Here is a 13,406-nt window from a genome sequence, read left to right on the forward strand (position 1 = left end):
TCCTAATTGTTGTTCATAAAACAGAAAAGAATCCATAAATTGATACAGTCACTGTGACAGGGAACAAAAGGTTGTAATGACTGTGCGGGCGATATTGGAAGTGAGTATGTAAAGAGAATGGAGCAAATGCTGTTCTCTTACTGATGTGAACTTTACATTTAATCTGCTACCTGGGGATTCCCGGTGTAAATTGGCATAGTAACGCCATGTGACCCCAGCCCCAGCATTGCGGCTGGTAAGACCAAGTGTGAGTCCTCTCCGCTCTGGTGACCTCCAGTTGCTGGGATGAGCCTTTGGGATCATGGCAGCCAGGTGTAACTTAATGCCGCCTAAAGGCTGCTTGGAATTATACTAGTGGTCAAACTGGCCCCCTGCCAGCCTTTGCCTAACCCATCCCCATGGTACTGCACTGAGCTTGACTAGCCCAGGGGTTCTGGTCCATTATATTATATAGTCCATGAACCCACAGACAGGAAGTTTTGGTGATTTTACTTGCTGCTGTTTATGTTGTCTTCCTATCAAGATCAAAGTTGTTTTTAGCTGCTATTAGCTGGAGCCTGATCTAAGCTTGTACCTGGTTTCATTGCCAACTTCTGCCTCTCACTGGGAGTTTTTAATACAAATTGAAGGCAGGATACAAAGCCCCAAAACATTAAGGTCGTGGCAAACAGTGACCGTCTAGATGGCCAACTGCATTCCCAATCAGTACTCCCAATAATGTACTTTTAACGCCTGTCAATGTCCATGTTTTACAGAACCCAACAGTTAAAGATTTGATTGGATTTGGCCTTCAAGTAGCAAAAGGTATGAAATACCTTGCAAGCAAAAAGTTTGTCCATAGAGATTTGGCTGCAAGAAATTGTATGTAAGTACAGTACTCTAATTCCATGCCACATTATCGTGGGGAGAGTAACCCTGTAAATGTAAAGCTTCCTGGACTATATATTGCCGTAGAAATGTATTTTTTATGTTATACTGATACTGTTAATCTCACATACAAATGAACTGCTTTAGCCTGTTAAAGATCTAAGGTTACACATAAGCATGTTGTGTGCAGGCAGAAGGAAAAGGAAAGGGAGGATGGCAGCTCTCAAAGATGGGCTGCCAGAGAATTTAAAAGGAATCTTTTGAGGGAATTTAAACTGTGTTGTCTCAGCTTGCCTCTTTTAAAGCTGTGCTTTCACCCAAGCTACCCAGAATACTGCCTTTCTGTGCTGCCTCACCTGGCAGTAAGGAGGTAAATATGGTGAAATTGTGTGGAACACAAAATGGGGAAAACAAAGAAACAGTAACAATGAGAGTGCTTGACAGTGGGACTTGACGGACTTGACATCATTTTGGCTTGATTCTACACAAAAGTGCATGAAACAAAATTATGCAAAGAATCTTATTAGTGTCTGGGTGACCAGATAGCTTAGTTCGCACAATGACTGACACAGTACTTGCCCATGTTATGCTGATTCATCACCTACAGTAGGAATTAATGTGCTACAGTATTAATCATTAGAATTTACTTTCTGTACGTGTGAGGACTTGGAGCCCTGGTAGCAAAAAGGTTATTCACCCCTGCTATATAATATTTTTAAGTGTGCCTGCTGTGGAAAGCATCTCCTAATTCAGTTATCCTGCAGATCCAGGGATTTGTAATGAAGAGTGAGGGGTTACATATTTTTCAGGCTTTTTATGAACGCAGGAATTGCCAGACTGGATCAGACCCAATGGTCCATCTAGTACAGTGTTCTGTCTCTGGTGCCAGAGGAATGTGCAAGTAACTTTCCCACTTTCGGCACACATGGGATACTTTGCCCCATAAAGATCTCATCGCAGTCACTAATAATTAGAGATTGGTTCAAGCACTGAGCATGAGGTTTAATGTCCCTTCCTTTTTTAACATTATCTATTAGAATTCTGGATGTTTTTGTTATCCCTATAAATGTTCAATCCCTCGTTGAATCTTACTAGCAAGATCTCTCCACGACATCATGTGGCAATGAGTTCCACTGTCTAAGTAATCATATGTTGTGTGAAAAATAATTTCTTTTGATCAGTTTTTAATTTGCCATGGTTCAGTTTTATCGAATGTTCCCTTGTTCTTCATGAGGAAGGAAGAACAGAACTTCCTCTATAACATGCATTAGTTTACATACTTCTGTTTTGTTCCCTCTTATAGGACTCCTTCTTAGGCAAACAATCTCAAGTTTACTCCAAAAATTGATTTTAGTTACAGTGTAAGGGATAAAATGTCTCCCTTCATCCCGGTGGCTAGGTGTGCTGTAAGATTGTCCTACTGGGGCTTGGGTGGAAATATCCTTCTCCCTCAGATGCAACATGGCTGTTACTGTTGCACTAGTAACTGCTGCTCATCTACCTCCATTCCATACAGGGTAATGGCCAGTGACTCTTCTCAGCAGCTGGTGGGTCCACCTTCACCCCAAATCCTTCCCTACCCCAAGCCCTGCTTTATGAATAACCTGGAAGCACACACAGAGCTGGGCTTCACAGGGCACAGGAAATATGAACCCACTGTGGGGGCTCCCCAAATGCTGCCTTCCCACCCAGTAAAACCACACCAATAATACTGTGTCTGGGACCCTCCAAAGCCAGAAAGGAAGGGGGAAGGCCCTTTTCCATCTAGTGTTACTTATCTATTAAATACCAAAAATACACCAACCAATGGATCCGCTCTATCTCAATATGTATACCTAATACCTCCTTTGCCTCATCAAATTGAACAATTAGTGTGATAAAGAGGAGTTGTCTTGTCTAAACTATCAGTGAATGGCAAAGGTGGCATCTCATTGTGAAAACTAGTAGATTTCCAGGTAGCTGGAAGAAGAAGCAACTATATAAGAAATGGTGTGGCATTCACTGTCTGGATGTACAGGGCAGTATTAGAGACCTTTTTTATGATGCAACTGTTTTTAAAGAATTGTAATTTGAATGATCAGGGCAACAGCAGTAATATTCTGGAGTTCATTCAATTTGTTAAATGGATATCACATGTCTTTTGTTTTAATTTAGCGTGAGTTAATAGATGCAAGATAGAATGCTGACTTCAAAAGTTATGGTCTCAAACACACAAGTCACTTATTATTATATTTTAGAGAATATTCACAGCCATTGTAAATCCTGTCTACTCAGCTACAGATAATATTTTTTGTCATTTTCATAGGCTGGATGAAAAATTCACTGTCAAGGTTGCTGATTTTGGTCTTGCTAGAGATGTCTACGATAAAGAATACTACAGTGTGCACAATAAAACGGGAGCTAAACTGCCAGTGAAATGGATGGCTTTAGAAAGTTTGCAAACTCAGAAGTTCACTACAAAATCAGATGTGGTAATGTACAGCCTATTTATGTATATTTACTACATTTCTTCGCTTAAAAACACTCCTAGAAATACCACCAAATGCGTCTTTATGGCATTTGATTAATCCACTAAGAATATGTCCAAGCCAAGACTAGGGTGGAATCCTACTCCAGCTCATAAAAGAATGTGAAATTGGTGTTATGGAAGTACAGAGAGGACATTTGTGCTCATCACAAAGCAACAGCAGTTTGGCATGTCTGTCAGTCACTAGTCAGGAAAGAAACAGGGGTCTAATCGCACACCCAGCGGAACGGAGGATAAATATGTCACTGAGTTTACTGAGAGCAGGACTGGATCCTAGATCTGCAGCTGTGGAAAACACAAGGTTAGCTTGCACATTCTTAAAAGATAACAGCTCTTGAAGAGGCTTTATTTGCTTTATAAATACTTTGACCATTGCGACCAAATCTTACCTGACTACATATGAAGAAAAAAAGTTACTAGCTGAAGTCACTAGTTGGCTGCATCACTTCGCATTTTAGCCTAAATTCGGTTCAGATTCAGGTTAGTCTGATGTATAGAATTTCAGCAATTTGTATTCTCCAATATGTATTTATATAGCATTAGCCCAGTCCTCAGTTGCTGTAAATTGGTGGAGCTCCGTTGATCTCAAAGGAGCTCTGCCAATTTCACCAGCTGAGTAGCTGACCCATAGACTTGTCTTTTTCTTTAACCTGCTTAGTTCAGTTTCTCTGGTTCTGGTTTAAGTGGTTCCTCGATTCTTTGCAGCATTATAAGCTGCATGTGGTAAAATAGCTTATTTCACAAGGAAAATGGATATGATCAAATCTGTCAGACCATATTCTACAAGTGGAGTTCAAAACCCTCTCTCCCCTGTGATTTATTATTGGTTTGTTTTATTAGTGGTCCTTTGGTGTGTTGTTGTGGGAACTTATGACAAGAGGAGCACCGCCCTACCCTGACGTGAATTCTTTTGATATCACTGTTTACTTATTACAAGGAAGAAGGCTATTGCAACCGGAATACTGCCCTGATCCACTGTAAGTAAATAGTTTGCAACATATCCTGCAAATGTTATTGATTCTAGGTTGTTGGGTTTATTTTACATATTTCATAGATGAGCACTTACTGTCTTTTTATTTCAATGGCAGGTATGAAGTCATGCTAAAGTGTTGGCATCCAAAACCTGAAATGCGCCCAGCGTTTTCTGAACTGGTTTCAAATATATCAACAATCTTCTCCACTTTTATTGGAGAGCATTATGTTCATGTCAATGCTACATATGTCAATGTGAAATGCGTTGCTCCCTATCCTTCTCTTTTGTCATCACAAGATAACATAGACAGGGATGTGGATACATGACCAGGTTTGTCAGAGAGAAATCCATTACTATGAACAAAAATGTGTTTTGTCCACTACTTTTTCACTGCCCAGTTTTTGTGAAAACACTGTTGCACATGTTTGATGTTGTCCAAACTGCACTGTTGATGAGATGATATGTTGTTTATAGCTATGGGATGCTACACACTACTGTGGTAAATCCCAAATATTTGGGGCAGCTGTATCTATTTACCAGACTACATCTACCACCATCTAGTGCTAGTACCCACCAGCTCTCATTCATTTGTGAAATGAATGTGCTCACCATTTGCATCCTGGGTTCTGTTCTAGTTTAGAGCATGTACAACAAAATGAGAGGTGAGCAGCAGAGATGTACAGAGACTCACAATGCAAAGAAGGGAAAAGCTAGAGCACCAGTCGCTCAAGCTTGATGTACCATTCCTGTTGCATGTACTGTTGGGCAGTGGGGAGTGCACTAACGGTTTTCACAGAAAGACCAGGCCAGATCATGAGAATTCCAAGACTGTACAATGTCTCCTGTTGTATAAAGTGGACTCTACCTTTGTTCTTTGTTTGCCCATTATATCTATAAGGTTCCTTCGAGCCAGTCTCATGGCAAGTTTCTGAAATGATATTCAACATTCCAAAATGCCATGAAATAAAATGAGTGTGTCAGCTTTTGAGGAGCAGTATATTTATGCCGTACATAAAATGTAATGGAACACACCCGGGAAAAAAGCGATCTCAATGTTAATGTCACTGTCGTTCCAAAATTCAATCACTACTTGGAGAAACTGTATGTACAGATTTCTTACTGAAAATTGTGAGGCTTCTCTTCTGTCAATAAAGTGTTTTAACTGTTCCATGAGAGTAAAAATTTAAGGACTCCATATTAACCTAGGATGCAGCAGTTTTGGAAGCACCATTTGGAGAGGTAGTCAAGTAAACAGTGGAGCAGTAACAGTGCGAGGAGCCAAGCAACTCTGAGGAGCTGCTGGCTGGTATGACCATATGTTTAGTAGCTGCAGCTATGCCAGCTAACCACGCAAAGGAGCTGCCGCATAGTGTGTGTAAGGGGTTGAGAAGAGATGCTGAGCCAGCTGAGGAAAGCCAACTCTGAACCAAAAAGGCTGCAGTGTGGTGGGATTGCTGCCAACCTTTGCATGCCAGTACTGAAGGATTAAGAAAATTGGACAAAAGAAGAAACATTTTTTTAGTGCCCATAGTTGCTCCTTCAGTTAATCCAGCCCAGTGAGTTATGATACATAGTATATTCCTAAATCATGACCAGAAGTGATTTTCAGAAGAGATACTAATTAAAGTTTTTGTTATTTAGGGAAGAGTACTGTAGCTTTTGGGTAAGCATCATGTGTCATTTCTGTTCCTGTGGAATTCTGTGCATATTACTGTATAGCTTGATTGGTGTAGGATATAACTGGTTGTTAGTGTAAACACTTAAAGTATTCTATTTTTATAAAAAATGTTTATTTTTAATGACATATACCCAGTTTGGTCAGGGCACAAAATACTGCACTGTGAACCTTTCAGAAAATGTATGTCAGCGTTTGAGTCATACATTGTAACAAGATTTAAAATGACTGTGTAAATATTAAGGAGGAAAAGAACTGATTGATACTCCACCTTAACTTTAATATAACCATTGCTGGAAGTCAAACATGTTACCATGTGCAAGGTGAGGTAGTGTTTAGAATGGAGCTGATTATGAGGGAGATGTATTGTTCTTCAGAAAGAGTGTTACAACTGAAAGGTTTCTAATGAGGGTGGAGTGTGTGGGCAAACTACGAGCTGATAATACTGTATTGTATTACACCACTACTTTCATTTCAGATGCAAATATATCTATAAATTTCTAAAGGACAAAAGGTTCTACTACAAGGAAAAAAATCATCTCTACAGTCATTAACAATGGCTAAGAAACTTTATGACACAAGGATTTGGGAAGGATACTCCAAAGCCGTACATCCATACTCAAGGAAGGCTGCAATGTGAAAAAAAACATTTTTACTATTTATGAATTTTGCCTAATATAGTTAATGTTGTGTCTGGGACACCTGTAAGAGTATGTGATTCTGGTAAGGATTTGATGTTTGTCAATTCATGCATTTGCAAATGAGCTGAATGGTACTTATGGTGATAGTTGTTGATGTGACCTAATAAAAGCTATTAAAATGCAGTATTGTAACATTCTGTGTGCTAATAATTCATGTTACTACTATTTGTATTTGACTGTTAAGCTGACATAGGCCTTTATGTTCCTTTCCACTAATATGAGCAGGGGGATTGGAAACTTGTGGAACTGGACTGAGGGAGCAGATGGGAGGGAACAGTTTAGACACACAAAAACATAGGGATTGCCACAGTGGATCAGACAAATGGTCCATCTAGTTCAGTATCCGATCCCAAGGAATGGCCAGTACTAGGTGCTTCAAAGTAAGGCACAAGATTCCCTGTGATGGACAATTGTGGCACAGCCTGTCCATTAGTAAGTCTCTTCCAGACAGCAGGCATTTGGTGCTCAGCTTCTGTTCTGGAGCAGGAAGGTTTGTATCTTTTACATTTTTGTCCTATTTAATGTAACTAGATTTCTCTAGTCCTGAATCCCTGTAAGCTCCAGGTCTCACTGACAATTTGTGTCAGGGAGTGCCAGAGGTTAATTTGTAGGTCAGGGCGCGGGAGAGGATTTCTCCTGCTGCATTTCCCCCTCTCATTCCCCAAGTCAATGAGAGCTCTGTGAGGTGGGAGGAGAGTGGCGACAGAGGGAGGGCCACATTAGCACTACACTTTCTAGCATGCTCCTCTCTAAGCCAGGTGGCTATCTGAGTGGGAGTTAATTCTGCTCTAAGATGGGTGGAATCAGCTGAAGTGCTGTCAGATGCACAAAGCGGAGAAACAAACTGTTTTTCTCCTTAGATTTCTCCCAGTTACAGCAATCTCCAGGATGACTGGGAGCATGGGCAGGAATGCAATATTCAGCAAGATGTAAGTGCCTTAGTCACTAATTCAGTGGCATTGATTCTGGTTCTGATCTCACGTATGCAGTGGTGAAAGTGCTACTACTGATAAGGCACCAGTGGCTGCCAGAGTTCTAACCCCTATGTTGTGTAGACCTGGCGCAACAGTGCCTGAGATGCCAGTGGTCTCTTGGCCTGTCTATTCTATATTGCACCTACCGATGCTGGAGCTGAGCTGGCGATAGCATTGGTGGCAAATGTTTGGCAGACAACAGGCTAGGGTTGAGACATTCAAAGGGGAGACGTTAGGCAGCTCTTTAAGTGCTATGTGGCTTGCTCTGAAGGGTCTCACAGAGTGCTCACAGACCGCAGATGAAGTCAAGGCCAGTTTTAGCCCTGTAACATGTAAAACTGGATATCTAATCTGAATCTGATAAATACTGAAGAAGACAGGCAGCGAGAGAACATACAGTCTGTGGTGCTTTGCACTGATTTCATTTCTTAATACACTCCTTATTTCTAAGACACTTCTACTATCTAGCTCTATCCTCAGTATTTACATAGCCCCATTACCATAGGATCTGAGCCCTTCACAATCTTTACGCAGTTTTTCCTCACAAAACCCCTGTGAGGTAAGGAATTATTATTAAAGTACTAGATACCATTGTACAAGTGGGAAACTGAGGCACAGAGAGACTATGAGCTAGTCTACATGGTAAAGCAGTGATACTCAGACTGGCTCGCAAGCTGCAAGTGGCTCTTTGCAGCACATGATATTAAAACACTGTGATTTAATTATTAACCAATTAGGCTGCTTTTACTATGTTATTAACCAATTGTAGAATTCTTGGTCAGTCATTTTGCTGTGATTTATAGATAGATATAGCTATGAGAGAGACAGAGTAAGTAAATGAAACAATTAATTCACAGTACTGTGGCTCTTGGATAATGTTGATCGCTAATTTGGCTCCTGAACCATTGAGATCTGAGTATCACAGCTGCAAAGGTTTTGCTGGTATAGCTAGCTATATACCGGCAAAGCCCCCTAATGGAGATGCAGCATATACTGGCCAAAGGAGTGCTTTGGACAGTATAGTTAAACCATAAACCATCTTCCTAAACGACATATGTTGTGCCAGGCACTTTTGCCTGTATAAGCTGCATCTGCATGGGGGTTTTGCCACACAGCTGTTTCTCTTATTTTCCACACCCTTTACCAGCATAGTTATGCTTGCAGAGCTTTGTAGTGTAGACCTGGCCTAAGTGACTTGCCTAAGTTTTAAATCCAAACCATTTTTGAGTTAACTAAGGGGTTAAAAATCAATGTCTAATTGGTCGAAAATAACATTTGTGTGTTCCAACTCAGAAATATCTGAAGAGTTTGTTTGGAGAAAATCTGACTTGTTGACTGAGGACAAGAATGAGCAACTTCAACCCCAAAGGTAATTTTGAAAAAAAAAAAAAAGTTATTGAAAATAGAGGTTTAGAATGAAAGTGCACTTTTGTTATGTCATAAGCCCAATACAACTAATAGTGTTGCCATTTTTCATGTCAGTGAATTATTCTCCATTAGTACATCTTACATGTTGGGATTGAGGATTGCACTGGAAAAAGTCAGCTAAAACTTCTTGATGAACCTGGAGATTTTACTGCAGTCAAAAATCAATGGCAGTGTCATCAGTCTGTTGCGTTACAATGTAAAGCAGAATGAAGTACTTAGCTGAAATACCAGATTTGTAATGCATTCCTCTGCTTCCTTGCCATGATTTGTTAAGACTTGAAGTTTGCTGCTCTGCTAAAAGGACACCAGAATCACAAGACTAACACCCTTGGTTATGTGCTCTAGTAACTTTCTTTATATCATGCACATAACATAGTGGGGCAGATCTTCAGCTGGCCTAAATTGGCATAGCTCCATTAAAGTTAATGCCATCTGTAGGTCTGGCACATTAGTGCAAAAGCTAACATGAAAGCAGTACTAAGGTTTGAGAAATCAAGCCCACAAAAGCCAAGAGGTTAGAAACCAAGGGGTGAAATCCTGACTGCACTGAAGTTTTGCCATTGACTTAAATGGTGCCAGGATTTCACCCATGTTTTTAATGTAATGTTTACTCAGCCCTTTTACACAGCTTTTATATTTTACAGTAGACACTTAATAAATGAAATAAAAATACAATAAAGTTTCTACTAAAAACAAGGGAACCGGCGATGCTCTACCACCACACTGAGCTGGCTAGGTGTTGCACGCTGATATTTCTTTCCCTTCCACTGGTATTCTTGCAGGTTCATTGTTGAAATATTAATTTGATAATATCATTCTAATTGACATATATAACTTAATTTATATAAAAATGTATGCCAATATTTCTATTACAGTTTCCTGGATTAGTAAGGCTTAGGAATCTTTAAAACAGCTTAAAAAGAATTTAATCTATGTGACAAATTCTACCCTCATAAATCATATGTGTAACTTGAGGTGAAATTTGGCCCCATCTCTGTAAATCAGGAAAAGATAGGTGTTCAAGGATGTAAGATATATGAGGAGAATGTGGCCAGAGACTGAGATGGAGTTTGGACTTTGTGCGGTCTTGGATGTAACATAACATAAAAATAAATGTGAACCCTCAGAGGAGTTTTGCGAAGTTTCTCTTCAGGGACATAGACCTTGACCCTGCCACAGCCTTTCAGGGAAACTCTGTGGAACTAAAAGGTCATGTGGAATCGGGTAATCCTTGCACACCGGGCTACGGTGCCATGATCTGGCTTCAGTGATGTGTGAGGGATCTTTCTTTGAACCCCCTATCAATTCCAGGATGGGAGGTGGCTCCCAACAGAATGATACACAGGAAACTCCATGAGTGGCATAACCTAGATAGGGATGATTTGACCCTAAATCTCTCCCTCCTTGAAACCGAGAGTAGAGCTAACTTGTCCGGTTATGGCAATTTGACAAGAGATTCAAATTTGCCAGTTTTAATTACCAAGTACATTTGAACCCCTCCTCAGAATAAATGAGATTTGAAAATGCTCCCCTAGAGTGTAATAAGAGCTACTGCCAAAAACTTTAGGATACGGAGCCTGTGCCAAAGGGAATGCTTTGTACACGTTGACAGGGGGGCTTACTGACTTATTAAGCCACAAAAAAGTACTTCAGGCTAGGGAGGCCTCTACTCGCTCATCACACGGCTCTAAAACAGAAGCACAATTCCACAATGAGTGGAAGTTTGTAATGTGAGTATGGAGACTGTATGAACTTAATGGTGAATAGACATGTACATTAGTGTAAACATATAGACACTGACAGCAAAACTGGTCAGAATGGAAGTCACAACAAGTTCCAACAAATTGGTAGATGGTTTTCCAAAGCCTGGGATGTTGTTGTGATGCTTCCAAGGGGTATGTAGGGTTGTGAGGCACCTCACTACCACTTGCCCTTACCGTGAGGATGTCTGTGGGTCAGCTCCCGGACTCCACCAGCCTCTGACAACACAAGCCCTACCTTCCAGGCCTCCACAGGTCTCGCTCTCTGTACAAGTTAGCAATAGGCACCCACCAACTCCCGAGTTCTCCAAGCGTCTCTCTTGCACTGAATGCTCACAGAACTCTCAGCTTCTCTACTCCCAAATGAAAAATACTCACCAGCTTGCTCGTTTCACCTCAGACTCACCACTGCACTTGACACCCATCACTTAGATATAGCGAAAACAAGAATGAAGTTTATGAAAGCAAATGATACTAACTCAGACTACTGAAAACAAGGAGTTACATATAAAACAAACTCACGGCACTCATTCTATAGCCTACACATAACACACAAGACATTCCTCTGTCTCCTACAGGCTAGCTTATCCCAAGTGTTTTTCCTAGCGTTCTCAACCAGGATGGCTGAGACACTCCTTTCATAAGATCAGGCCTGCTGACAGCTTCTCTTCCCACTCCAAAGGATGAAATCTTGTCCCCTCTCCACTTCTCTTACGCAGTTACAGAACATGGTCCCTTACCCCAGGAGGTCCCCACTTCAGACACTCATCTTGGGGTTCCTTTGTCTTTGTAAATCCTCAGGTCTGTACCTGGCCCGGACAGCAAACAGACCGTGTCTCCAAGAACAGTCATTGTTTTTACACCAATTGAGTTGGCTCAGAGGTATACGATACACGAAGGTCTGTCAGACAGATAAGTGTTTAGTAACCCCTTCCTACCTGGAATCTGTTTCTTACCTAGTTACCTGTCTTAATTTACCTACTTTAAGAACATAACTTTCAGTAGACATACATAACTCCTTACACATTATCTGCACATCCACTTCACAAGAATCATGATTAAGGCTACAATTTAGTCACAGGTACTTTTAGTAAAAGTCATGGCCAATACACAAAAAATCTTGAGGAGGGGGGTGCTGTTCGGGGTGGAGTGATGAGGGCACTGCTGCGGGGGTGGCACTTGGGGCCAGCAGCACTAGCTGCCAGGGGCTGCTCTGGCCGGCCAGGAACCACTGCCCAGGGCCATCGGAGCAGCAGCTGGTGTGACTGTCCCCAGGGCTGCTCCAGCAGTGGCTGGTGTGGCTGTCCCACAGCCACCTGAGCAGCTGGCCCCGGTGCCAGCTGCTTGAGCGGGCCTAGGATCAGCCACACTGGTCCCTGCAGAAGTCCCGGAGGTCACAGAACCATGATCTCCATGACAGACATGGAGCCCTAATCATGATGACCAGTATGACACATGCTTTAAATAGAGTCCTTAAATAACCTCTTTTGGTGCATCCAGGGGATCCTGGTACCCCTGTGCCAGTTGGTACCAAGGAGGTTTCTGGGTCTTAATTATTAATCCTGGCCTGCCTCTCCATAAACTCAAATGCCCAGCCCTGCATAGTAGTAATTGTGCCAAAGCAGCTCTCCCCATCCATTGGGAGAGGGATAGCTCAGTGGTTTGAGCATTGGTTTGCTAAACCCAGTATTGTGGGTTCAATCCTTGAGGAGGCTACTTAGGGATCTGGGGCAAAACTCTGTCTGGGGATTGGTCCTGCTTTGAGCAAGGGGTTGGATTAGATGATCTCCTGAGGTCCCTTCTAACCCTGATATGCTATGGCTCTCCTGCTGGGATACACAGGATTTTATCCTTCTCTGTAGAGGATTATTTTGTCTTATATTTTGCAGAATAAAACTCCAAGGAGGTTAAAATAATAATAATAATAATACCTTCATGCCATTGAAAAATGAATGTCCATTAGGGGTTAATGGCCCATATTAAAAATACACTAGGAAATGTCCAGGCTTTATGCAATGCTTAGTTTAGATAATATCTGCAATATTTATGTGCTTGTTCTGCTGAGTAGATATTATAAAACAGAGAGTCATTCATAAAATGTGGCATATGCTAGCAATGTAATCACTGTGATAGTTTTCAGCATGAATTCAGTTTATAGAGTTGTTTCATTTGAGTGAAAACTAGCCCCCCTCCTCCTTTTTTTTTTTAAATGCCTGAATGATGATATAGAATCTTTGTTCATTGTTCACACATTCAGCCACAATCAGGAAATTACAGAAGATGATATCAGAGGTTTTCACTGCTTGAGATGCCCGATGTCATCTTTTGTAGTTTAATATTGTTGCTTTTTTCTATTATGTTTTTATTTACCATCACTAATGTTTAGGTCTCGGTGGTCACATACTGGCACAGAAATGTCAGCAGCTATAAAAGTTGCTGAAGGAACATTCTCTGTAAGGATCCTTTCCTTTGGAATGCTCTACTTTCTTGAGATCTGAATA

At 41.2% G+C, this 13,406-nt stretch overlaps 1 protein-coding gene across 7 annotated transcripts in view; it reads left to right on the plus strand.

The window, feature by feature from the left end:
• Positions 1-6,847, plus strand: part of MET (MET proto-oncogene, receptor tyrosine kinase) — a 160,073-nt gene extending 153,226 nt beyond the window's left edge. For 6 of the 7 annotated variants that reach the window (XM_030549065.1, XM_030549062.1, XM_030549064.1 and 3 more), the window contains 4 exons: positions 756-865; positions 3,173-3,338; positions 4,235-4,371; positions 4,483-6,847. In XM_030549065.1, the coding sequence (XP_030404925.1) occupies positions 756-865; positions 3,173-3,338; positions 4,235-4,371; positions 4,483-4,693 (624 nt within the window). In that variant the 3' untranslated portion in view covers positions 4,694-6,847. The remainder of the gene's footprint in view (positions 1-755; positions 866-3,172; positions 3,339-4,234; positions 4,372-4,482) is intronic. The other variant, XM_030549068.1, reaches the window with a different exon arrangement.
• Positions 6,848-13,406: the final 6,559 nt, after the last annotated feature.

This window comes from Gopherus evgoodei, chromosome 1, assembly GCF_007399415.2.
Source record: "Gopherus evgoodei ecotype Sinaloan lineage chromosome 1, rGopEvg1_v1.p, whole genome shotgun sequence".
NCBI classification, from domain to species: domain Eukaryota; kingdom Metazoa; phylum Chordata; order Testudines; family Testudinidae; genus Gopherus; species Gopherus evgoodei.